Genomic DNA, 25,790 nt, shown 5'->3' with positions numbered 1-25,790 from the left:
TTGGCACCAAAACCATGCTCCACTTCTTGTGTCTTCTTGATCTGCATTTTTAACACAGTTTACAAAGTCCACAAACAATTAAATGAAAAGCTTTGTTATGTGGTCTTAAATAAGCAAGAGAAGGTGGCACTGATCCAGTGGCTTAGTTTGGAAATCTGGAAATCCCAGTTTCCCCATTTGACCAAATACTAAGATTGTATTTAATATTATTCTTCAATGCGCCTCCTTTCCATGATAATATTTGAAATAATTCAGTTCAGGGCATGTGGTGTGGAAAAACCTCTTTGTACATGACTTTATAGACTAAAATGTGTTTCCTTCGATAGATTCAACATAGGTCATTTATAGGAGTCAAATGGCAAATGATTTGTCTCTTGGTTCAATAATGATTTTGTCATGAGAGTGGAAGTGTGTTTATCAATTTTTCTATAATTTTGTTAAAATCTATGGGCCAGATGTACGACAGTTTTTAGTGTGCGCAAAGGGGTTTTAGACCAGTTTGCGCACGCTAAAAACCTTGGGCCCATGTACAAAACGTATTTTGCGAGTCTCTAATGAATTAGCGACTTGCATAATAGGTTTTGCGAATCGCTATTAGGAAGAGCTGTTCCCTGCCTAATAGCGACTCATGAGCCATGTATGAATGTTTTGTCACCGCAATTGCGGTCGCAAAACACTTGCAAATTACCACCTACTCCAAGTAGGTGGTAATGCAATCGCAAATCCCTTCCCCTGTGCAAATGCATGCGGAAATATTTTTTATAGGCAGGCAGTGGTCCCAAGGACCACTGCATGCCCTTAAAAAATTAAACGAAAACGTTTCATTTTTTAAAAAAATGCATCTTGTTTTCCTTTAAGGAAAACAGGCTGCATTTAAGAAAAAAACTGCTTTATTTAAAAGCAGTCCCAGACATGGTGGTCTGCTGAGCCCAGCAGGCCACCATCCCTTTGAAGACCAGTCATTCCCAATGGGGTCGCAAAATGCGAGTGCCTCATTAATATTAATGAGTCTCGCTTTTTGCGACCCCATTGGGAATCGCAATCAGTGTCTCTGACACTGTAGTACATAGTAAATTGCGATACGCAGTTGGGCGCAAATTGGGAGTCGCAATTAACTATGGTCGTACATCTGGCCCGCAATCCTGTAATAAATGTCACTGAATGGAGTGATGCAATCTAATGTACTAATGTCAAATGGTTCCAAATGTTGACAGTTTTCTTTTTAGTTTTATCTTAATTTTTACTTTGCGTTTGTTACACTATATACATAACAAATATTTTGATTGCTTGACTGATGCTTGCTCTAAAAGCCAAGCTCGGCTCTTGACTTGGCCTTGCTCAGCTCTCCCTATTATTTTGCTGGTTTGCCCATCTCTGGTTAAATAGCAAAATATTTTTAAATCCAGCCAGAATTGCATCCTGTCGGATGTTGGTCTCAGAAATGTAGTGGTGTGTGGTACAGTGTAACACTATTTTGCCACACTTTCACAGGTTTATTTTGACCAAATTTGCATTCTTGTCAGGACCATTCAATTAATTCAGTGATAAAATGCAAAGACATTATTTTCCAACATGAATATTTCACATAGTTTGTTTCTCGGTTTCAGACAGAGGATGGAGATGGAGATGGAGACCGAGATGGAGATGCAGATTCATACTCTTACAGAAATAGTTACCCTGGAGGCACACTGCAGGCAGAGAAAGTTTCTCTTAAAGGCAGTGATTCCAGTGATAGCCTGTACAGTCTTAACAGTGGACAAAGCTCATCCAGTGAGTACCATAATTCTGATAGATGTGACAAGCTTGAGTGTGAGGTTAGGTATATGTTGATGTATATACGGATGAGGCAATTATTAGACTGCATCCTTTAATTTGTTTAAAATACATAAAGAAGAATCCAAGTGCTTTAAGTCGAGAACATATGATGACATACACAGACAATGAATTATCTAGTAACAGCAATTGACTAATGAAGTGATCTGTATAATTATTCTAGACAAGAGTAATCTATGGCTATTATTAGGAATAGTGCTCCTATATGACCTTACCACAGAGACAGCGAGATTTCACCAATTCTTGTTGACTTGCAGAATAAACTTCTCGGTCCAACCTACAATGTCAATAGGTTTGGAGGAGAGAAAAACTCCCTATCCTGAACATGAGTGTGTACTGGTGGATAATCAAGGCTGGTGTGGAACCTAACATCCTACATCCAGAAGCATCTGTTCATTGACTAGCATTTACTCAACTTGTATCTATGAAAGATGTGCTGTTTGGCAGCTCACCCAAGCCAACTGCCTTATCCAAGCAGAAGGTGTGTAATTGTTAGCTAACATTTCCTGAGAAGCAATAATATTATAGAGCTGAGAAAGTACACTTCCATTTCAACCTGGCCCTAAATGCCCATAAGGCTGGGTACATGGTATTTAAAAGCGTAAAATTATGTATATTTAATGTTTTACATGGCCTGCAGTAAAAAATAAAAACTCCACAATTTTTCACTGGTTTACAATATTACCTTTAAAAAGTGCTAATGTCAGCTCTCATCTGACCCCTGAGGGCTCCCCTGTTGTGAGATGTGCATTGCTCCAGGACAGTAGACAAAGGGCCCTGTAGTGGGGAGGGGAACTCCTCCCTTGACAGGATGGCATGTGGCTGTACCTAGCACATTCCTGAGTTTCAGAGCATGCCACCTTGTCACTGGCAGCTGAAGCTCACACCTAGGTTATTTGTCTCTCTAGTCAGGATGGCTCCAAACCCAGTGAGGGTAGAGGAACTAACCAGAACTGGTTTAGGGAGTAGACAAAGGCTTGCCCTCCACCCACAGGCTGCCACTGGGCATTAAAGTGAACCCTATAGATCTCTCCTCAGAACTCATTTAGATCTGTGAAGAATCAGAAGGACTGAACTGCTGTTTGTGGAACGTAAAGGAAGACTAGACCTTCTTGCCTTGGACCCAGAACCCCAGATGAACCCAGGGGTCAGCTGGCTGATCTCCTGTTTGAGCTACAAGGACACAACAAGCTTTCACAGGCCCTTTCCTTGTAACTGCTCATCTGACCAGTACCAGCTGGAACTGCCCTGGACCATGCTGCTGGCCCCTGTTGGAGTGAGTCCTAATCCTCATGTGGTGGCCCCAAGGTCCTGACCCCTTGGCTGTTGTTAGAGTGTACTCCTTCTATCCCCACACTGTAAAAAGTGAGACTTAGAAATTCTGTGCCAACTTTCTGCCTGGAGAACCTTCGGAGACCAGGCACGCCAGTTCAATTGAGACCGAATCACCGGTCAGCCTCACCTTGCTGGTTTGCCCCACTAAGTCTGAATGTGCTTCGTCAGGACCGATGCCAAGCAGCAAACTGTCAACATTAAGGCCTTCCTCTGCACAGATTTTGGACTTTGCCCACTCACAGCTTGTCTGACTTTATCTGTGACAGTAACGGGACCCCACTGTTCAACCAACCAACGTTCTTAAGCCCTGTTTCAGATCAAGCTTACCGCACCAATGACTCACCAACGACCACTCTTTCTACATAAATGTTTCTAAGTCAAAAGGTAAACTTTCCACCGGGACGAACCTGGTCCCTGTGTCCAACCCATGCTCCATTACAGTTGGCCTTAATTTTTGACTGTGGCCAGTTATAGTGCGACCAGACAACTACAGTTGGCAGTTTGTGCGTTTTTGGCACTAGTTTTAATTAAAAATTTAAAAATCCATATAGCCGGTTCTTCTTTCTGGAATTGAGTCATTTTGGTGTCATCTTATTTATTAACATATTCTCTATTTTCCTAAATTGGTTTGGGATTTTTCTTGTGATGTGTTTTCACTCTATTACTGTTTGAGTGCTGCATAAAACCTTTACACTATGCCTCTAAGTTAAACCTGGCTGCTTTGTACCAAGCAGAGGTTTAAATAGTGACTTTTGTAGTTCAGCCGGGAAAGTGCAGTGATTAATAATTGAAGTAGGTTCTCACACTATTCAACTAATACTCCAATTTCCCAGAGTAAGCAGAGTCAGGAAGCAAGATATGTTTATTGTCAAACAGAAATTCAAATTCTACAAATGTCCAAAACGCCTAGTTCGTTTTTGATTTCAGTCTGTGAAAATGGATTTGTTATGTTTTAGTTTGTTGCTGTATTTGTCGCCTCTCGCTAAATACGCCACTTGCTTTACGCTTGATTACCAACCTCATAAAGATGTATACAAGTATGTTTTACACCTGATTATTTAATTTATTTTTTTTCTGAATAAAAACACTACATCCCTTACCCCTTCTAATCTGAACTAATTTACAGTTCACTATGATCGTCTTTGGCCTCCTGTCGTCAATGTTTTCTAAACAAAGGTGTGGTGGGCATGGCCAAGATGGCATCGGCGTAGCAGCTCGAGTTCAGAGTTCCGCCCGGCAGGGCCCTTACTGCCCTGGAAGTGCTCTGTGCCTCCCTGGGGCTCCCGTAGCCGAGCTGCAGGAAAACTGCAGTATTGTTGGCAGCAGCTTAGGCCCCGTGGGCCCAGCTGCTAGTTACAGCCTGGAAACTGCCCAGGTCAGCGGGAGAGACCGACCAGAGTGGAGGGGGAACTGCCTGCATGGGGGAGGGGCAGCTCAGATGGCTGTAGTGAGTTGGGGGTCCCGTCTTCAATGGGAACAGCACACGCCATCCTGGGCAGGTGAAGGGAACACACTGATCGAGCCCTGCTCTGCATGTCTAGAACACCCCCTGTGGGCTCTGAGCTGAGGAGCCGGCCTAAGTAGAGGCCCCAAACGAATGGAACGAGTGTCCGCCCGGCCCCAGCAACAGGTGCGGACTTCAGATACCAGCTGCCTTTGCAACCCTCATAGAGAGCTAACGGGAGTGGTACCAGCAGTTATCTCCTGATTTTCTGGCATCTTTGCACAATGGCCTCGGGACGTCTATTAAGGAGGTCATAGGCAAGCACACCACTAAGAAAAAATGAAGTGCGCACTGACTCCCCACCCAGAGTTGCTATTGATGTGCCCCCAACTTTGGACTCAGCTAACACCACGGAACCTGTTACCCGCCAGTTCTTAGAACAACTGTTTTGTTCCCTGGGAGACGATTTCACGGCCCTGCATCAGAAAGTGGCAACAGACATTAGATCCCTCAAAACAAATTTATCAGAATTTGGAGACAGTGTGGATGCCCTTGTAAGAACGGGGGATAGCAGGGAAGAACTCCATGACCACGCGTGGGAACTATTGGAGCTGAGGGACAGGAATGAGAAGTTGTGATATCGCCTGGAGTATTTGGAAAATAGATCCAGGCGCTCCAACATTCGAATTAAAGGGGTTCCACTTCAGGCAGATGCTGGAAAGCTAGAGGATTTAGTTGCACGGCTCTTCAAACAGGTGACCCCGGAGCTCAGGGATAAAGAAATTCTTCTAGACCACACACACAGGGGGATGTATGACGATACATTGCAAACTAAAACAACGAATGCCTTTACATCGCAGTTTTTAGTTCGCATGTACCGTCACAACGCAGGTTTTTACAGCGGAAACCATTACTTCGCATTTCCTTTGAAATGTATACAAAATCCCTTTACAACGCACCCAGCCCCCTCATGCTTTTACATCGCAAAGTACCCTACATAACACACACTCCACTACAGTACCCTACAGTACAAAACAATACACTACCCTAAAGCCTAAATCCCAAACCCTTAATCACTACCCTACAGATTGACCCCCTGACACGACCCTAAACCCTAAATTAGTACCTACACTACGACCCCCTGACACAACACTAAATCCTAAGCCGTAAGCCCTAAAACAGTACCTACACTACGACCCCCTGACACAACACTAAACCATAAGCCCTAAAACACTACCCTACACGACAACCCCATGACACTACCGTCAACCCTAAGCCCTAAACCCAAAAGCCTAAAACACTACCATACAGTACGACCACCTGACACTTACCTCTCTCTCCTCGTGGTTCCTCTCTCCCGGTTCCGGTTGCAGAGTCTCTTCCTCGCCTCTGTCCCGGCGCACATCCATCCCGGAGCCCGTCCATGACATCACATGCATTTTAAAAGTGCATGCATTTTAAAAGCGCATGCGATGTAATGGGACGCATCCTATTGTGTACGTGTCGTAAGGTCGCTTCAATTGTAATGCATGCGACGTAACGGCAGGAGTTGTTGCAGCCGCGATGTGATGGCTGTTCACCACACAAGGTGGGACACCCAGCTGCTGGACATTCTTACACACAAAGAGAAAATCATGGCGATGACACAAGACATGTCTGTCATCTCCTTTGAAGGGATGCAGGTGGGAATTTTTCAGGACCACTCCCCACTTACCCTCCAATGACGCAGGGGTTTGCGGCCAGCCACCACCCTTCTGAGGTATAAGGGAATACACTATAAATGGGGTCACCCGTTTAGACTGTCCTTCATATAGAACTAAGAAACACATGTGATCCTCACGTTGAAGGAGGCGAAGTCTGTCTTGAGTCCCGACATAGCTTCAAATGGCAAGGCCGATGGTACACAAAGAAGGCAGCCAGCCGGGCTGGGGGCAGACCGCAGCACCAGCGAAGGACAGGGAAGGATCTCATGATGAAACCAACAGAGTCGGAAAGCACCAAAGAACGAAAGCCCTTCTACGGCAGCTCTAGCAATTTGAGGAGTAGTCAGGGCTTGGAGAATCGTAAGCCCCTGACAGAACTGGCTTAGTGACTTCCTCATTGTACTGCCAGGAAGGATGACTGAGGGTTCCATTTGCACTGGCCTTGCCTGGCGAGGTCTCAACCCCTACCTCAAGCTGGAAACAAGGAGAGGGCTGGACGCCTGGTCAACAAAACCATCTTAATTGTTGACATCTGTTCCCAGTTATTGGATTCTAGTTATACAAACGGTTTATTAGGTAATGTTTTTCTTGATTAGATTTCCAATTTCCTCTCTGCCCAGCCTACCGGGAGGACTGTTGAGGTACGCCAGGGGGCTATGAGGTGAGACCGTCATACAGGCCTCCCACTGTTTGCAATGAGGGATGTAGTACTGTACTTTCCGAGATTGATCGCACCCTACCAGACCTGCTCTCTTTTTTCACTGATTTGCATTTTGGAGGAAGGGGAGTGTTTGTCGAAGGGATGGGAGCCGGGTGCGTCCCCCCTTCAAAGGTGTCTGTGGAAGGCTCTTACTCTTCCTTCAATTGCACCCACTGGGAAATGTATTTTTCACTGGGCCCCGGTAGGCCTCTTACTCTCGGCTCACTCTAAACACCCCTTTTCTTTTTCTTTCTGACTCTTCTCCAGCCCCATATTCAGGAATTCTTCCCTGGAGATTCTTAATGTCCCACGCACAGATTAGCTACATTCATGATAGACACAAATGAGCACCTCCTTATGATACTGAGCCTCAATGTTTGAGGCCTCAACACACCAGCGAAGCCCTGCTTACATTCCTCAGGAAAACAAAATGTGAAATATGCTTTCTGCAATACGCTATGACTGGAGGCTCCTTAAATCATGGTGGTTTGACCATCAATATTTTTTATCCACCTCAGGGAAGCGGGTAGGGGTGGCCATTTTGTTTGCAACACACTTTTCAGGGAGGGTTCCTTTGACTCAAGCTGAGATCTCAGGTAATTTCCTATCTTTGCGAGTGGAAGTTGGAGACCGCACTCACAATGTGGCTTCCATATATGTACCCAACGACTCACAGGAACCTTTCCTTAGGAAGATCCTGGTTGAGGTCTTGGCCTCCCCAGAGGAGGAGTTAGTAATAGGTGGGAACTACAATATAGTATCTGACACTCAGAGGGTTAGATTGGTATCAAGAGGGAAGGATGGGGGCGTTCTCAGAGGCCATGCATAACTGTCTGATATGGTGCAGACGCAATCCCTCTGCCAGACACTTTTTCTCAGCAGTACACCAGACTTACACACACTTGGACCTCTTTCTGACTCTTCCTCATATGACCCAGGCCGCTGTAGCTGCAGAATAGGAGTAGCGGCATTGTAAGACCATTTCCCTCTTACGCTCTCATTGAGATTACCAAGGGCCAGGCACCTCAAAGGGGGTGGCGATTGAATCATAGGCTACTCACATACGAATCCAATATGGTGCAGCTCTGGAAATCCATTCAGGACTTACTGGAAATAAACAACGACGGCTCTACACCAAGTACACTATTGTGGGATACATTATATGCGGTCCTCTGGGGGCAATTCTTAGCCATCGCAACTAGACTAAACAAAGAAAGGAAGACCAAGCGCGAACAACTAGAAGGTATGTTTAAAGAAATAGAACTGGCTCCATTCAGGCACGGCATCAGCTTACAGTGGCGCAAAAACAATTGAAGGCACTGGACGTTGATAGGGTGGAACTTGCTCTTCTGCATACTAGTCAGAAGTATTACAAAGGGGGCAATAAGGAAGGAAGATTGCTAGCAAGCAAGTTGCGAGCACAAGTGGACCAACGTCCAGTTGAGGAGGTTGAGGATCTGAAGGGCAGGAGACTACGGTCGGACAACCTTATAGAAGATGAATTCGAACGTTTGTACTCTATGCTTTACACTGCAGAGACACCGGACGAGGGGTCAGTCTTGAACTATGCTATTTATAAGGGCCCCGTGAACCAACTCCCAGAAATAGAAGCAGCTAAAATGGATGTCGATATGAGTTCTGAGAAAGTACTCCAAGCCATCTGGGACCTTCCTACGGGCAAGGCTCCCCCAGAAGATAGTTTTACCTCTGAATTTTATAAATTATTTGGCTTACCCTAGCCTGCTCCTCACTCGCCTCTATAAATCATTCAGCGCATCTGGGTGCCTTACGCTGTCTATGCAGATGGCCTCCATAGTAGTTCTCCAGAACCGGACAAAGATCAAAGGAGCTGCACCTCGTACAGGCCTATCTCCTTGCTAAACTTCAACCTAAAATTTTTTACCAGTGTATTGGCAGCACGCTTTGTGCCTTATATGCAAGGCCTCATTGACCCGGACCAGTCAGGGTTTATCTCTGAGAGGGGTTGCAGTGATGGAACTAAAAGACTTTGCCATAGCCTAGACAAATCCCAATGTGCTCAGGTGCCGGACTTGCTCCTGTCAGTCGATGCTGAAAAAGCCTTTGACAGGGTACACTGGCCCTATCTACAGATGGTACACCATAGATTTGGATTTTGGGAGAGATTTCGAGGCTGGGTTAACTGAGATAATGCCCTCCAGAGGCCAAGGTCAGGGTGAATGGAGTCTTTAGGACCTCTTGGGGTACCGTTATTGTTTGCACTCTACATGGAGCCATTTGCGGAACGTGTTCACCAGTGGGCTGGTTTTAATGGGATACGTATGGGAGACAGGGAGCATAAAATATCACTTTACACAGACGGCGTGCTACTAATCCCGACACAACCATTCACAAACCTGCCTCCACTTTTCCAGGAAATGGCAGCCTTTGCCAGGGTGTCAGGCTTTAAAGTCAACCTTAAAAGCAGGCTCTTAGTTTGACGATCCCCAGGACACACCGGTTACAACTGTTGGGCATGTTTCGCTTCAAGTGGGCCTCGGACAGGGTGACATACTTGAGCCTCCGGATTTTCCCCACACCTGAATGCACAGCACAAGAAAACTATGCTACCCTCCTTCTTACCATGGTAAGATCAGAACTCTTGAAATAGAAACTACATACACTGTCTTGGCTTGGTAGATTGGCAGTGGTTAAAATGACCTTACTCCCCTGGATCATATATGTCATGCAGACGTTGCCCTTGCAACCCCCCCTTCGGTGTTACCCAAACTGCAACATCTTATAAACGATTTCATATGGGGTGAGAAGAAGGCTTGCATGGCCCGTAGCCAGATGACGAACTTAAGCAAAAAGATAGGGAACTAGGTGTACCTCATTTGGAAAGATATTAATTATCAGGCGGCTCAGCTCTGCTACATGATAGAATGGTATAGAATGGCATCCGAGAAGCACTGGTGTTTTATCGACCGCTCGGTCACTGGGATAGATGTGTGGAAGGTGCCGTGGCTCCCAAAGAAATTTCGACCTCCTGGAATTTATATTTCACCCATATCCAGGGTGACAGTGGGTGCTTGGGACAAAGTGCAAGAAAAAAGACACCTTTCCACATCGACATTCCCCCTGACCCCCTTTATCGGTCAACCAGAATTTCCTCCAGCAGCGACTAGGGACGGTTATATCAAATGGCAAGAGGCCAAATGTAAGAGATTAGGAGACCTCTTTGATGCAAAGGGAGTGATGGACTTCACAGAGCTTCGCCCCAGTTATGGAATGCCCCCTGATGCCCACTGGCAATATATTGCCCTGAGACACTGTGTCACACAACCCCACATATGTCCACATGCCAGCCGCCCATTGACAACATTCTAAAAATAGTTTATTACCTGCCACTCCGATAAGTGACTGCTCTCTGATTTATACACCTTTCTCACTGCACCCCTACACCATACCAAATCACCAGCGCAGCATGGCAGGACATTATCAATAGAGCAAGAGCGTCCTCATGCAGTACTGCTGGGAAGAAAATGTTCCTCAAATGTGCTCATTATTGGTACTATACTCCGGTACGCGAGTCACGCGGTGGAGGACAGGTGGGAACACACAGTGTTGGAGACCATGTCGGCAGGAGGGCACTTTAACGCATCTATTGTGAAGTTGCCCAAATGTCCAACAGCTTTGGTCAGCTGTCCTATCGGACATTGATAATATTTATGAGACATAGATACCCAGATTTCCGAGTTACATATTGCTGGGCTTACCTAACGCTTCGACCTTCCCCCTACGTTTCTGCCATGGAAGGGCTATTGCTCTGGCCCTGGGAGCAGCCAAACAGACCCTTTTATCCTGCTGGGGCACAGGGGTAACCCCAACCAATTTGGACTAGCTACATAAAATGTGGAAACTTGTGTGTATGGAAAGTTTGACGGCAAGAGCTACGGGTACACTACAGCGCTTTGATAGAACATGGGGCTCGACCATTATAATTTTAGCAAGTGAGTTTGTTGAATTGATGTGTCCAATATCACTTCACTTCAAAAAGCTTTATTTCGACAATAATGTCATAAAAGCAAGTACATCAAAGCGTCCCTGATTTAACTATTGAAAAGGTCTTGCAAGTCAAACAGTATCAGTATATACAAACAAAAACAATCATTGATCGTTTCACCTTAAAAAAGCAGTCGCACCGTTAATACCTTCATGGTATCGCAATACATCCACTGTGTACAGTGGTAACATAATATATAATATATTAAGTAGCAACACAAAAAATGTCTCAAACTGTGAGACAAACCATACAAAACAGGATTAATGAATTGGAGGGTAGCCAATATAAGTATCAGGACAATAAAATCAAGCATATAATAAAACTCATTTGTAAATATTTGTGATAAAAGGTTAAAATGTTATTACTACCGTATAAAATACAAATAGAAGTGTTACACACATTGGAATTCAGTCAATAGCCTGTAAAAATCAGATTAATACAAATCAGATTAATACTGCATCAGAAGGGAGATCTGTTGGCGAAGGAGCGAAGTGATTCTATATTGGTGCAGTTTTTAATCTGATGCACAAAGCCCACATTAGGAATTTAGCTAGAGGGATAGCATAGCGGAGCGAAGGGTCAGTCCTCAGAATTCTTAGTGCTTCACTGCTTTGCCTAGTGCCCAAGTTCTTACATAAAGGCACTAGCCAGCTCTTTCGCGGAATGGCTTAGGCAGGACATACAAAAAGAACGTGTGGATATGTTTCTATATGTACAGCACAATATGGGCACTTGTCATCTCCTGAATCTGACCAATTTGAAGTAAAGGATTTTAGAGGTAAAGAGTTGACTCTAAATGGAAATAGAGTTTCCGGTCAAGGGGTTTGGAGATGATATCCCAATATGGTTTGAGGTGGGGACGAGGTTTTTCTAACACAAACCTCCCCAGTCAGCGTCGTACTATCGCTCAGCCTGCTGGTATTTTGACCCACCATGTCCCAGTATTTGCTCTTCAGTACAGCTTTAGGCACAGGCAGTAGATTGCTTGTATACTCCCATAGATGTTTCAAACCCATTGAGGCCAGTGCCCTCTTAATTGCTCTCAACCAACTTATTTTATGGTGGCGATCAGCAGCTATGACATCCCCGAGTCCACTTGTGAAGGTGGTTAACTCAGGTGTGACCCAAATTCGGCGCCAATATAACAGGGGACGGAGCCTTGCTATATCTGCTAGAGGATGCATTCCCATGTCGCTAAGCAATGGGAGTGAGGGAGTACTCTTGGGGAGACTAGAAATCGCACGAAAAAAACTTATTTTCAGTGATGGTCACCTGTGTAAGATTTCCATATCCCCATAATTCCGAGCCATTAAGAACTCAGCTGATTACCTTAGCATTATATATCTGTATCACTGGACTAACTGGTTTAATCAAGGACAAGCTAAATTCTTTGCTTAGGGCACCCGCTAGCTGTCTGTGTTTTAATGCCATTTTTTCGATATGGGGTTTCCATTTAATCCTTTTCTCCATGGTGAAACCTAGGTACGTAAATGCATAAACTTCCTCTATTGCCATGCCCTCCATGGTGATTTTCCCCCTGCATGATCGATGTTTATTAAAAAACATAAGCTTTCTTTTGTCTGCATTGATCTTAAGCCCTCTAAGTTTGCAGAACTCTTCAAACAGGGCCAGCGCAAGCTGTAGGCCACAGGGGGTCTTAGATATGATAAGGGCATCGTCCACAAACATAAGGATTAGGACCTTGGAGCCAGCAAGGGATTGAGCATCAGTAGGTGTTGAGGCTTGAAATTTCGCAGCCTCATTAATAAAAAGGAAGAACAATGTGGGGGGCAAAACACACCCTTGATGCACTCCCTTATCAAACCGGAATGGGTCTGTGATTTCCCCCTGGGCACCCCAATGTATGTGAGCAAAATTGCTCTTGTGAAGGCGCACTAGAAAAGTAAACAAATTAGCCGGCATACCTAGATCCCGCAACACCTTCCACATTTTACTACGAGACACTATATCAAAAGGCAATTTTAAATCGACAAAAACTGCATATATACTTCCTTCACCGAGCACCACTATCCGCCAGTATATCAAAACAAATCTAAAAACTTGGTCTACAGTACTAATGTGGGCCCGGAAGCGAGCCTGCTCGGGGGTTAAAATGCCATTATCATTGACACATTCCTGAACCTTCCCCGGTACAAGGCGTGCCACCACCTTCTGGATGGAGTCAATGAGGCTAATGGGCCGGTAATTCACAGCCTTTGATCTGTCCCCCTTCTTGAATACTGGAATATTCTCGGCCCCCTTCCACGAATCTGGAATGGGGGCACCTTGAGCCAAACCATTTGTTAGCAGTGTTATATACCTGCACCACCTTTCCCTATCATGTAGAAAAACATCTGCGGGTATACTGTCAATACCCGGGGCTCTTCCCCCCGTGATTGCATTAGGGGCAACCATAATTTTCGAAGGTTCGAATACCAAACTCGTCATCTGATTGGGTGTCCTCAATGGAGGTTCAGGGATCCCTGCTTCATCTCCTAAGTACTGTTAAGAAAAATGTTTTACCCATTGATCAGGGGCTACATGATTTTCCAGTGGCGGAGGTTGTGCCCCAGTGCCCCATTTTACAAGGGCCCAAAAGTGTTGGAGATTACTTCTTGTGCATGCTGACCCCAATTCCTGACACCTTTGCTTATCCCATGCTCTTTTTGCTTTACTCTGCGCAGTTGTGCAAGCATTCCTAGCTTCCTTAATAGAGTCCACATTTCGAATTCTAATGGCTACCCCTAAATATTTACGGGCTCTACTGCATTCTTTATTTTACCAGGTTTGTCTTTTTTGCTTAAAGGAACCTTTGTTCCTGCAAGGTTTCTGGTAATAGGTCCGTATTTTGTCAAATAGTGAGGCGTGGAAAGTAGTAATTAGGTCTATTGGTTGGTCCCTATTGCGAAGGCCCTCTAGAGCGTTAATTGTCTCTTCAACATCTCTGCCAATAGAGGATAGTGCCTCCGGGTTGCTAATTATTTTGGGCCATTTGAGTCTCCTCATATCGTTCCTAACCGTTATGTCTCTAGTGGTCACCAAGCTAACTGGGCGGGCAGGAACATTCAATGGCAGAAGTTTAAGAGTTGCAGAGAGCGGATTATGATCATTCTTGTCCGGTTCTATAATGGCCATGTAAATTAGGGTGTGCCACAGAGGTAAGTCCTCACTCAGGCGGTTCACGCAGAGGAGTGATTCACTGGGCTAGGCTGTGTGGGGCAGTTGCAGCAGTAAGGCATCCAAGGGTGGCAATTTTCATCTTTCGCTATCAAGCTCTCTTTCTCCATTTCCTATTCTATAATTTGTTCTACCTTTACTGCCCCCCCTTCCTTCACCTCTGAAACAGTTATTATCCTCCACCGGCCTATGAATGTAAGTAGTTGCTGTGGTTCTTTGTTCCTTTTAAAACAATATAAAGATTTAAACCATAAACAAAGGTGTGCTATTAATTTACTGACAAACACTATAAATGCATCTTTGTAAGTAGTCAGGCATATGTGGTGATGAATGGTTAATTTAAAGAATCTGATTTAATTTCATATCACACTCTGGAACTCTTCAATTGTAAATAGTTTCTATCAATGGTACTTTCATTATTTTTCGTAGTGGTGTTCTTGATAGCTGCGTTATTGAACAACAGCTGGTCTAATGAAAGTTCAATTCTCTTTTCAGAATTGTATTTTTGCAGTTGATTGTAAGTATGACAGTGGTCAAAATGTACCTGAGATGTTAAAATGAAAAGGTGAATCAAGAAAAACCTCAAAGATTGTTGCTCGCTAAATCTCATTCATTCCCAGATAGGAAATATTTGTCCCCCAAAACACCTTAAATCCTATCATCCTGTGTCTACCAATCCAGTGGGCTGATACAAAACTCAATTTTTCATGGTCATGTTTAATTTGGGTCATATACCTTCTAAGTTTGTTGATTTAAACAGTAGTCATGTAAAATATAACCTATTGGAAGTTGCTGGAGACTAGGGCAATAGACCTAGCTAACATGCACGTATGACTAAGCAAATAAGGGAATGAAATATTTCAGGAATCTTAAACTCAGTCTCATTACGTAGATTTTGCTCAGTTTAGTTACATTCCTGTCGACAAAATAACATTCTTCAAATTATATTCACAGACAAAATAGTTAGAATAATTACAACGGAACTGGATAAAGTCTTATTTTGTCTTGTTTGACCCTTGGAATTGACAATCTCACAAACGAAAGGATTTTGCGTTCTAGGAAACCTCCCATTTAATTTGAGGGGTGGGAGGGGGTTTACATTAATACAAAAGTGAAGTCTCAGCAGTGCACTCTGATTAGCCAAAAGATATTGCTCTTGATATCCATTTATGCATGTTCTCAAAAATCAAATACTTTTAGTGGTCTTACTAGGGGGACAATATTGTATGAATCCTCCTGATTGTCCTGTTGTCAGTCAATCAAACAAATATGTTTATTAAAAATGTGTAGTTTCCATTAAACAAGTACATTTAACGTATAACATATTGAACACATAAACAAGTCATAATATATGAATGGAAGGATTAAGTTAAACATACAACAGTGATGCTTCCATTCATGGAAGTGAGGTACCAAAAAACTCACCATAATTCCATGTATAGTTACACTGTCCCTTCCTATTTAATATTGGAATAAAACCCAAACATTACATTATATCAGCTGGAAAGGCCTGCCACACTTTCAGAATAAAGTTTATAATGTGAAAATGGATCCTCACTTGGAGTTGTGGCTTAGACAAGTCCAAAGGTTCTCTTCTAGAGCTAATGTTTTGTTCCAGCATAATTGGCTCCAGTCGTAGAGGATGTGTATCTTTTCTAACAAGTGTGAATACAGATCACATTTACAATTTTCCACATCATTGTGAAACTATGTGGCGGAGGAATACACAGATGATTTTTTTAAGTACAGGAAACTCTTATCATTAGGTCCACTTAGCTTTCAAAGTTTGTTGTCACTTTATGGACAAAAAAAAAACCAAGGAACCACTCAGGATGGATTTTAATTGTTTTGCATCCTACGCCGTCCAAATTTTTGTCTTCAACATCCGTATAATTTCTTACATTAACTGGGAAGAGTCTGACTGAGAGTCTGACCAAATGTTTGTTAATCCAAAAGTTATTAAGGATTCTTCATCAGGTTGAAACACCTGTGAGATGTTCATATTTATTGGCCCTTAAGAAACATGTTAGTGTAGGTTCATATTTGAGTACCTTTGTTTGACCATGACCTCAACCCCAACAATGCAAACGTAATGGCTGTAACATCTGCTAGGTCCAGTATACCCAGCTTCAGTCTCGTAAGCTTCATCTGGGCAGAATTGGACCAATATATATTTTCCTTAAGAAAGCTGTCTCAGCTCTGGAAAGTGGTCTCAGGGTCAGATAATGTCACAGTTCTGCATCACACAAGGCATTTGCAGCAGTTTTTCTATGAAACAATAAAGCTGATAGGGGTCCTGAGCCAGTCTTAGACTCTTAGAATGCCTTGTTTACTTCCTGTACCACTCGGTGAAGTCCATTATACATACTGGTTATTTTGAAGCTTATTGTGAAGCTTTCCATCTACTTTTCTAAATATTTACAACTCATATTTGTAGCGAGGCTATTGGCAGATTTATTGATCATTGAATCCTATATTATAAACCAGGAGTTAGGGATCAGTTACTTGACAGATAAATTATGATTGCACCATTATTTATCTTTGTCTATCACTATAAGTTACTGGAAAATCTATCTTGACTAAAAAACCATGCCAATTTTTAAAAAGACAACAGCTACCCTTATAATCCCTTAAGTAAACAATGTATTGAACAAACTGACAGAAATTCGAATCTTGCGTTGGTTTTGAGACCCCTTTATGGTCTCTGTGTGGCCCACTTTGCTGATCAACAAAACATATGATGAGGGGGTCAAATTATAAAAATGTGTGAATGTAATCAATATTTGATAGTGGACGTTTCTTATATCATAATGACTTACAGTAGTAAATGTTTTGCTATCAAATTCCATGACAGCTAACACCTATTTGTCCCTTAAATCTATTTTGATGTTCCAAAAGTGGGTAGGATTACAGAAGGCTGTAAGGTTTTGGAACCATACCCCTAAGTTATATTAATATTTTAACTAGTCTTTACTCCTGTTTCCCAAACTGCCACTAGATATTTGTTTGACCTGTTCTTGCCACAGATATGTCTCTTTTTATGGAATCAGTTTAGTTAAGGACTTCCTAGACTATCTCATACTCTATACTTTCCTAGAATATTGGATGTAGGTGACTTTTTGTTAGATATTATAATAGAATAACTCAACTCAACAAACTCAATAAAACTTCATCAATTCAACCTTATGTTAAAAACAAAATAAACTTGGCACATGACATTACATATTGCTATTGTTGTAGGGTTCTAAGAAAAGCTTTGTACAGGCTGCAGGAAGCCGTTACCCCAAGATTTTTACTCCCTAAATCCACATTGATTGAGCTTCATGAAGCGATTGATACTTAACCTTTTCTGCTCTAATGAGAACATCATAATAATATCATGTTTTATATCACTAATGATGTAATCAATGGCATCAATAGTAATTTCACATCACTGATATTTTCATCTTAAATGTAACTGTAAAACTACTAGCAATATCACAAATGACGGCAGCACTGATATAACGAATGGCATCTTTCATTTATTAACAGCAACAGTAACATATGAACCAGTAGATAGTTTGGAAATGACACTTCAGGTACCGATTGACACACATCAGAAGGGTTTGGCATGTTTAAAAATTATGTTTATGTCAGTTAAAACCTGGGAACTCCTTCATAAAAAAGCATAGAATTTCCATATAAAAGCCCTGTCACTCTTTGTGGGGTTGTTCTGGCTTCTGTCTCTTCTACCTAGACTCTATTGAGATTTTGCAAAACTATTATGGTGTAGTATAAATTGTCTGTTTCATTTTTTGTCTCCACAACAAAAAATGGTGTGGTTGTAAAATATAACTGTACATTCAGGCTTTACCTATGAGGCTTTAACTCAAATCAACATGGTCGAAAACTCAAACTATATTGGGCCTTTGATTAAAAACAAATCCTTTGTGCAAATAAGTCACCAAAGTAGGAAGACAGCATTTAACAATGTTTAAAATGGACTAAACCTATTAGCTTCATAATTAAACAGTTTGCTACATTTTGGCTAAATCTGTGACGTAATCTAAAGTTAGAGTAAAGAAAAATTAAAATACTTAAGATTTTCTTAATTACAATATGCATTTGTCAAAGAGAAAATCAACCAGTCCCCTGCCAATTATTAAATTCAGGTGTGATCCCATTGGATATGTATCAATAAACCATCTGATGTGCCCTTTGTTTATAAGGCTTTCATATTTGAATGTGGATGTCGTGGCTATTACTAAAGAAAAGCCAAATGGTAGATTTTTGTTATTATGTTAAATGTATTCATGTGTATTTTTTATACAATAAAATGTCATACATGTTTGTTGTTTCTTCAATGAGGTGGAGTGACAAGTTGCTCAGATGGAACAAGCAATCGGGACAGTTTCAGGCTTGATGAAGATGTTCCTTATACTGGGCCATTCTGTGGTAGAGCCAAAGTTCACACAGACTTCACGCCAAGCCCTTATGACACTGACTCCCTCAAAATCAAGGTAAGAGGATTGTTAATATTTTTCTTGATTTCACAAAAATAGTATTTAGAGCAATCTTTCAGCTGTAAGAATTTTTGTAGCAATAGAAGCGAGCTTCAATTTACTTCGAAGATACTGGTAATCCACTTATTTGCTGTTGGAGGTATTTACTTTTGATCATTAATATTACTTTCAGTGCTTAGTGCCTAAGTAGGCGCTCAGGGTAAGTGATGCTCCTGTGTAATTATTGCCTACAATCTAAATGAAAAGTAATTGATAAGTTTTTGCTTAGTGTACTTAGTAGACCACATCTGTTTTACATGTGTATGAGAAGAAACCCTTTTAATTATTTAATATATACCATGTTGAAAGATTCTCTTTTAAAAATATTATTACATAAAGTGCAACATAACATATGTAAGAATTCCCTTAAATTATTTAATATAAACCATGTTGACTTTCAAACAGGCCGATTTCTATCCCTTAAACTATCCATATTGCCAGTTGCAGTCTGGAAAGGCAATCATAATCTGTATTTTGTATATTATATATATATATAATTTCTTATTAATGCCCTAGTGGATTTATTACAGTTATCACCGTAGTGAGCCTGTTAAACCAATAAATCATCCAAATTTATGGAGAGTTCATCTAATATCTGTAAAAGGAAAAGCAGGCAATTAAAACTTAAATATGACAACCGTGGAACATTATACCTAACTGGCAGAGTCTAGTTTGGCAGTTATAACATCCTTCAAGGTAAATGCACAGTTAATTCTTACTCGCATTCCAATTCAAATGGACCACATCCAAACCAATTATTAAATGGGACTCTAATCTTCTCATTTCCCACAGCCTATTATTCTACCTGTGTTTTCTTAAAACTCTATCAATCCCAAAATATCATTATGAGAGCCAGGTTAATGGATATCTGTTATCCCTAATAGTGATAGGTTGTATATATTTCAGTATACATTTCCTTGTAGGAACCAAGATCTCACTAAGTATTTCTTTTCAGATAAACTATAAATATATATATATTTTTTCAATGAATGGTTAAAGTACTGTTATAGTGTTATATTTGATGGGAAAATATGCCAGTGATAACATTAACATTTTGGAACTAAACAATCACAAAAATTCACAAGTAACTATAACTTGCGCCCACGCCATGCACTGCTTATGACCTCATATATTACATCACCCACGACATGTTCTATGACATAATTTATGACATCCATCTCAAATGATCCCATCCCCTGGGGTCATAGCACAAAAAGGGTGAGTGAGACCATATTGGTCCCCTCCCGAGTCTCATTAGTCCCAGGGGAGCCCTTCCCCAGGGCTTTAAGTATTTTAGAGGGGAGGGAATCATGGGGTCCCCTCCCCGAGCTTCATTGGGCCCAGGGGACTTCATAACCCAAGGCATTACATTTGGCACCCCTCCCCAAGCCTCATTAGGCCCGGGGGATCCCAGGTTCTTAAGTATGTTAATAGATATATTGACGTGAGCAAGGTCACAGGAGTGACCGAAACATGTTATGGTGGATGTGTAACAAATAAATCACAGTTATTGGAGATCTGTGGTGTCTGCATCTGGTCCCTTTGGGATTTGAGCATACATGTATATAAAAATAATCTTCATCTACAATGCATATTCCCCCTGAGTGTATATATATACATATAGGTGGGTGCCTACCCAGGGCACCCACCATACACAACAGTGGGTGCCGTGGGGGGAGCCCCAGAACCCTGCAGCCCCAGCCAGCTCTCTGCTTACTGAGGGAACTGGCATTGCTCCTGCTCACAGGGAACAGCCATTTATGCTGCTCCCTTCAGGCAAGAGCAATATCTTGATCTGTTTCTGTACCCGCATCAGTGCGGGTAAACAGATCTCAAGTCTGCTGCCAACTCCCTGGAATGTTTTTAAAAGCTCCCGCCCGCTGGGAGAAAATTTTGTGTTTGGTCTTGTTTAGCCAGAGATTTTAAAATGCTCCCTCCAGGCAAAAACAAACACAACCTTTAACTGCCCATGTTAGTGTTGGCAGGGTTGACTACCGGTGACACAGCATGTGAGCCCGCCCTGGGGGATGGTGTCCCCAGGGCCATTAATGGCTCAGGGGGGCCCATCCCTTTAAAAAAGTTAATTAGGCCTGGGGGATGGGATCCCCAGGGCCTTTGGAGGCTATGAGAGTGTGGCCACAAGACACCCCTCTAAGTTTTGGGACATTTCTGCATAGTGGATGGGTTCCCCTATGAGTAAAATGGCTTTGGAAGGGGGGCCAAGTGGCCCTTATCCCCTTAATTAATGAAATCAGCCCGGGGGACTAGGTCCACGGGACCTATAATAGCTTGGGAGGGGGGCAGTTCTCCCCCTATAGAATGCGCCCCTGGGGTGGGCTCCCCGTCGACTATAATGGCCACCATTTTGTATTTTATTTGTTTTGGCAGTAGTCCCACAGGCTTGTGGCAAAAATTGCCAATTCCTTTTTATTTGTGCCCCAGGGTACTAAGTCCCTGAGTCTTATATTGGCTGCCAGTGAACTTTTTCTGATATTTCTGGCAGCCAATCAGAGTGCTTACTCCTGCATTGACCCTAGGTAAATAAAGTACCCTGGGCCAATGAGAAAGCTCTATTTTTGAATTGGCATTCCCACAAGAGTCTCCCGAGCCTCTCGCGAACCCAACTGTCCAGATATACAATTATCTTTTAACCTTCATTTCTCAAAAACTACTGAATGAATTTACACCACATTACAAAAAGTTCTATCTGCGTACCAAGATCTAGCTTCCTGCCGAATTTGGTGTAATTCCATTCAGCAGTTTTTGCTGTAGTCCTTCCAAAAGAAATCTTAGGAAGTGCATGGGGATTTTCTGTTTTCGGACTGTCGTTTTTTTCTCAGCCTCCACTTGACAGATCACCCTGACGCTTTCCATGCACAAACTAGCCAAAAAGTAGCACCAAGGCTAGGGGGGGCACTTGACCTCCCTCCACTTTAATAAAAAGAGATTCAGGAGGATGGGCTCCCTGAGGTTTTTAATAGCTTGGGGAGGGGGCCCCTCCTCTTTATAAAAAAAACAAACCTGGAGATGGGGTCTCCAGGGCCATGATCTCTGGCTAACACTCAGTGATGCACAGCCAAAGCCCAAGTGCAGCGAGAGGTCGGCTTACTTTGGGGAATTTGGCCACAGGCGGGGCCTTGTGGCCAACCATCCACCAAGCACTGCTGAATGGCATGCACAGTATGCGGTTGGGTGCATGCGGGAGGTTGGCCACGGCCAGGCCCTGCTCCCAACCCCCCACAGTGCACGACTGAAGGCTTTGCTCAGTGCGAGGTTGCCTGCCTTATGATCAACCCCCACCCCGCACAGCAGAAGGTAATTCTCAACATATAGTTGGCTGCATGCAAAGGGTACCCCTAGCCATGCATGACCCAAAGCCCTTCCCAGTGTGGGGTTGGCTGCATATAGCAACCCCTTGTCCCGTAAGGCCGAATGCAAGGTGTTGAAATTACATTTGACATCAAACATCACTTCATGTTACTAAAGCCCTAGAAATTCACAGAAAAATACAAAGGTTAATGTGACATTATAGTTAGGTGAAATGTTTCATAAGAACGTAGTATTTTAATCTCTAATAACCACAGAAATTCACCTGTTATAGTTTTCTCAAGTAACTATAACTCTTGCCCAAAGGTCACTATAACTCACACCCTTGTTATGCACTGCTTAATACCGCACATATTACATCATTCATGACATGTATGACATCAGTGATAATATCAGTGAAACATTTGCTGTGAAATTATTGATGAGAAAACTGTGCATGGTGGGGGCCCAAGTTAAAGTTACCTTAGGGCACAAGTATAGTTACTTGAGAGTTGTCAAAAAGTTACATTGGTACTGAACATTTCACCTAACTATAACGTTACTTTAACCTTTGGTTTTCTCAGTGAATATTTCTACATCTATCTATCTATATATCTACCTATATATCAATATATATGTATATATACATATCGATATGTATATATATATAACTTTTTAAACTCAATTTCTAAAAAAAACTATTAAACAGATTTACACCAGAGCATATGTTATGGGCCAAGATCTAGCTTTCTGCCAAAACTGGTGTAATTCAATTCAGTTGTTTTTGCGGTATCATGGTTCAGTTTTCCTATGGAAAATTGCATGGGGGAAAATGCATTTTGGGCCCCCCCTTTTTTCTTGGCCCCCGCTTGAGTTTGACGAATCAGCCTGTAATTTCCCAAGAAGGAGATGAATGTTTTGTGATGATTCATAAAACAGTTCCAAAAAATCTTTTAACAATGGAATATTGGTCCAAACTATAACTCCCCAGTGGCAATCACCACCATATATATCACCGGAACACTTAAATAGGACTATACTATCCGTTTCCCGTTATGTCTATACCATATGTTTGTTTTGGGTTAGACAGCTTGAAAAAGCAGTTTTCTTCAAAGTGCACCTCACAATGAGCACTGATTGGAAATAGAATGTGGAAGTTACGAAATGAAACAGTTTACATAATTAATCACGAATGACATAATATGTTGCCAATTAAAAAGTAATTAGCCTTAATATAAAATTATTTGTACTTTAATTAACTTCCGACCCCATTACCCTACAAAATCAGCAACTCAATGTAAAACAGCAATGTAAAAATAAGCAAATAATCCAACAATTAAAAAATAAAACTATTTATATAATCAATAATCAATTACATAGTTAATGAATAATTAAAAAGGAATTCTATTTCATATAAAATTATTAGGAATTAAAAAACCTTTCCACCATATTCCCCAACAAAATGCTAGAAGAATGAAAATCAATTTAACCAAATTTAGAAATGTAAATATATATAAAATATCAAACTAAAGTGAATACAAAAAAGAACTATTAAAAAACTAAACAATTCAAATAATTTATATTCAATAAAATATTTAATTAACAATAAACAAAAAAATGTAATTTTACAATTATTTTCAAGTAAACAATATTAAATAAAATAATTTTATTAACAAAAATATTAGATGCCAAAATAAAACCTATATTCTTGACCACGATATTTGTTTACACAACATTTTTGTACTACCAACATCCTTGACACAATAGGTCACAGCATTGCATTTGAGAGTTATGGTTTGCATGGAAGTTGTGTGACTTATTAATTGTAATCCTAACCATAATTTGAAAATGTCAGTGGTTTTCTTTGTTTTCATGCCCAAACTCATAACTGCACATTAGCTGTGTTTTTAAGTGCATTTCTAAGGTTTTTCCATGCATTTTTTATGGTACTACAACAAAGCAGAAACCATCACTCATGCCCTAGCCATGCACTGCTTATGAGTTCACATATCACATCTCGCATGATCTATTAAATGACATCACAAATAAAATCACTGATGATATCTGAAATTACATCACTGATGACACCACTGTGCATGGCTGGTGTGTGAGATATGGTTTCTTCAGTCATCTATGACTGGTGAATTTCAGTGTTCATATAGTTTAAAACATTTTGTTTTAATTGACACTTACATCTAATTATACTGTTACTTTCACTTGCGGATTCTTTAGTGAATTTGCAATGTAAAGTAAGACATGGCTAACTGTACTTCACTTTAACCGTTTTTTTGTCTGTTTATTATAATTTTGTAATAAAAAACGGACAATTGAGGGAGTTCTAAATTGGTTAAATTCACCAACTCTAGAAGTATATTAGGATGTTTATAGAAGGATAGATTCTTAAAAGGACATAAACAAATGAGGTCACTGCCTATTCAGCTATACATTACAGCTTACCTGCTAATTTATATCTAAAGTATGCCTTTGTCTAAGCCATGTTCTTACTGTGGTTGAGAGGGGGCATTGCTCACCAGGGTACAGATAGCAAGGGAAGTGGGCTAATACATGTAACTTTACCTATGTAAAGATTAGTCTATTAATGTAAGTCAGAAGGAGGAAAGGATAAGCCAACCATCTGCATTGGGTGTTCAAGGCCTATAAGTAAGGTCTGGGTTACAATGCTCAGAAATAGCTCTCAAGTGGCTGCATTTGATGGCCATCACTTCTTGGCAAAGAGGATAGCAAGCCATTGCCAATACTATAAGGATTTTGGTGCATTGAGAATTAATACAAATCACACGACTTCTGCTATAATTTCATCCATATGTGAGTTTTCTCCCACCACAATACTCATGTCTATTCATCCTTGAGCTGATCCTGCTGACGCCTTTACTGAAACTGAGAATGAGTATCAGGAAGTGTACCTTTGTGTGTCTTTTTTTCATCTTCCTCTCTCCTCCTATTCTCCCTTTCTCCCCTTATGTGTCTTTCTCGTTTTCTCACTGTCTCTGTCTCCTCCCTATCACAATCACTTGTGTTTTCAAGGAATTATGCATGCACAGCAATGTAGCACAAGGTCTAGTTTCATATAAAGCATTTCCATAAATGATATGGTCTGCCTTTTAGACATGTCTAAAGTATTGCATTCACACTGTATAAATCCTTGTGTTTTGCTATAACTCAATCTAGTTGTGTAGTATTTTACAAACATGTATGCTAACCATTGTTTCAAGAAAAATTTGTTTTTGTAACCATTTTTCAACTTACTTCCCCAGAAAGGAGACGTCATAGATATTATCAGCAAAACCCCCATGGGCATGTGGACGGGCATGCTAAAGAACAAGGTGGGAAATTTCAAGTTCATATATGTCGATATTATCTCAGAAGAGGAAACTGCACCAAAGAAGACACTGGTCCGCAAAAGGAGTAAAAGACCCAGACCTAAAACCCTTCAAGAATTCTTAGAGCGAATCCACCTACAGGTCAGCAAAAGTAATCACAGATACAACTGGCTTTTGTCTGAAATGTAGAACGAACATATATTGTGATCACAATACACATACTGTTATTCTTTGAAAGCAGTAGTACTGCTTTGAGACTAGGGGCCTGATTAAGACTTTGGCAGACAGTTGTATGTTGGATATGACATCCACTGGTCCCACTGATGATACTTAACATTGACAAGTGGTTCCTGTCAGTGTTGTAAAACTCTAACGGCCTCATCCCT

At 41.5% G+C, this 25,790-nt stretch overlaps 1 protein-coding gene across 3 annotated transcripts in view; it reads left to right on the top strand.

Annotated features, from left to right (window-relative positions):
- SAMSN1 (SAM domain, SH3 domain and nuclear localization signals 1) overlaps window positions 1-25,790 on the top strand; it is a 388,340-nt gene that overhangs the window by 301,742 nt on the left and 60,808 nt on the right. For all 3 annotated transcript variants that reach the window (XM_085623046.1, XM_085623045.1, XM_085623047.1), the window contains 3 exons: window positions 1,608-1,770; window positions 18,564-18,715; window positions 25,339-25,545. In XM_085623046.1, coding sequence (XP_085479172.1) covers window positions 1,608-1,770; window positions 18,564-18,715; window positions 25,339-25,545 — 522 coding nt within the window. The remainder of the gene's footprint in view (window positions 1-1,607; window positions 1,771-18,563; window positions 18,716-25,338; window positions 25,546-25,790) is intronic.

Source organism: Triturus cristatus, chromosome 8 (genome assembly GCF_964204655.1).
Source record: "Triturus cristatus chromosome 8, aTriCri1.1, whole genome shotgun sequence".
Classification (NCBI taxonomy): Eukaryota; Metazoa; Chordata; class Amphibia; order Caudata; family Salamandridae; genus Triturus; species Triturus cristatus.
This window is presented reverse-complemented; position numbering and strand designations above follow the sequence as displayed.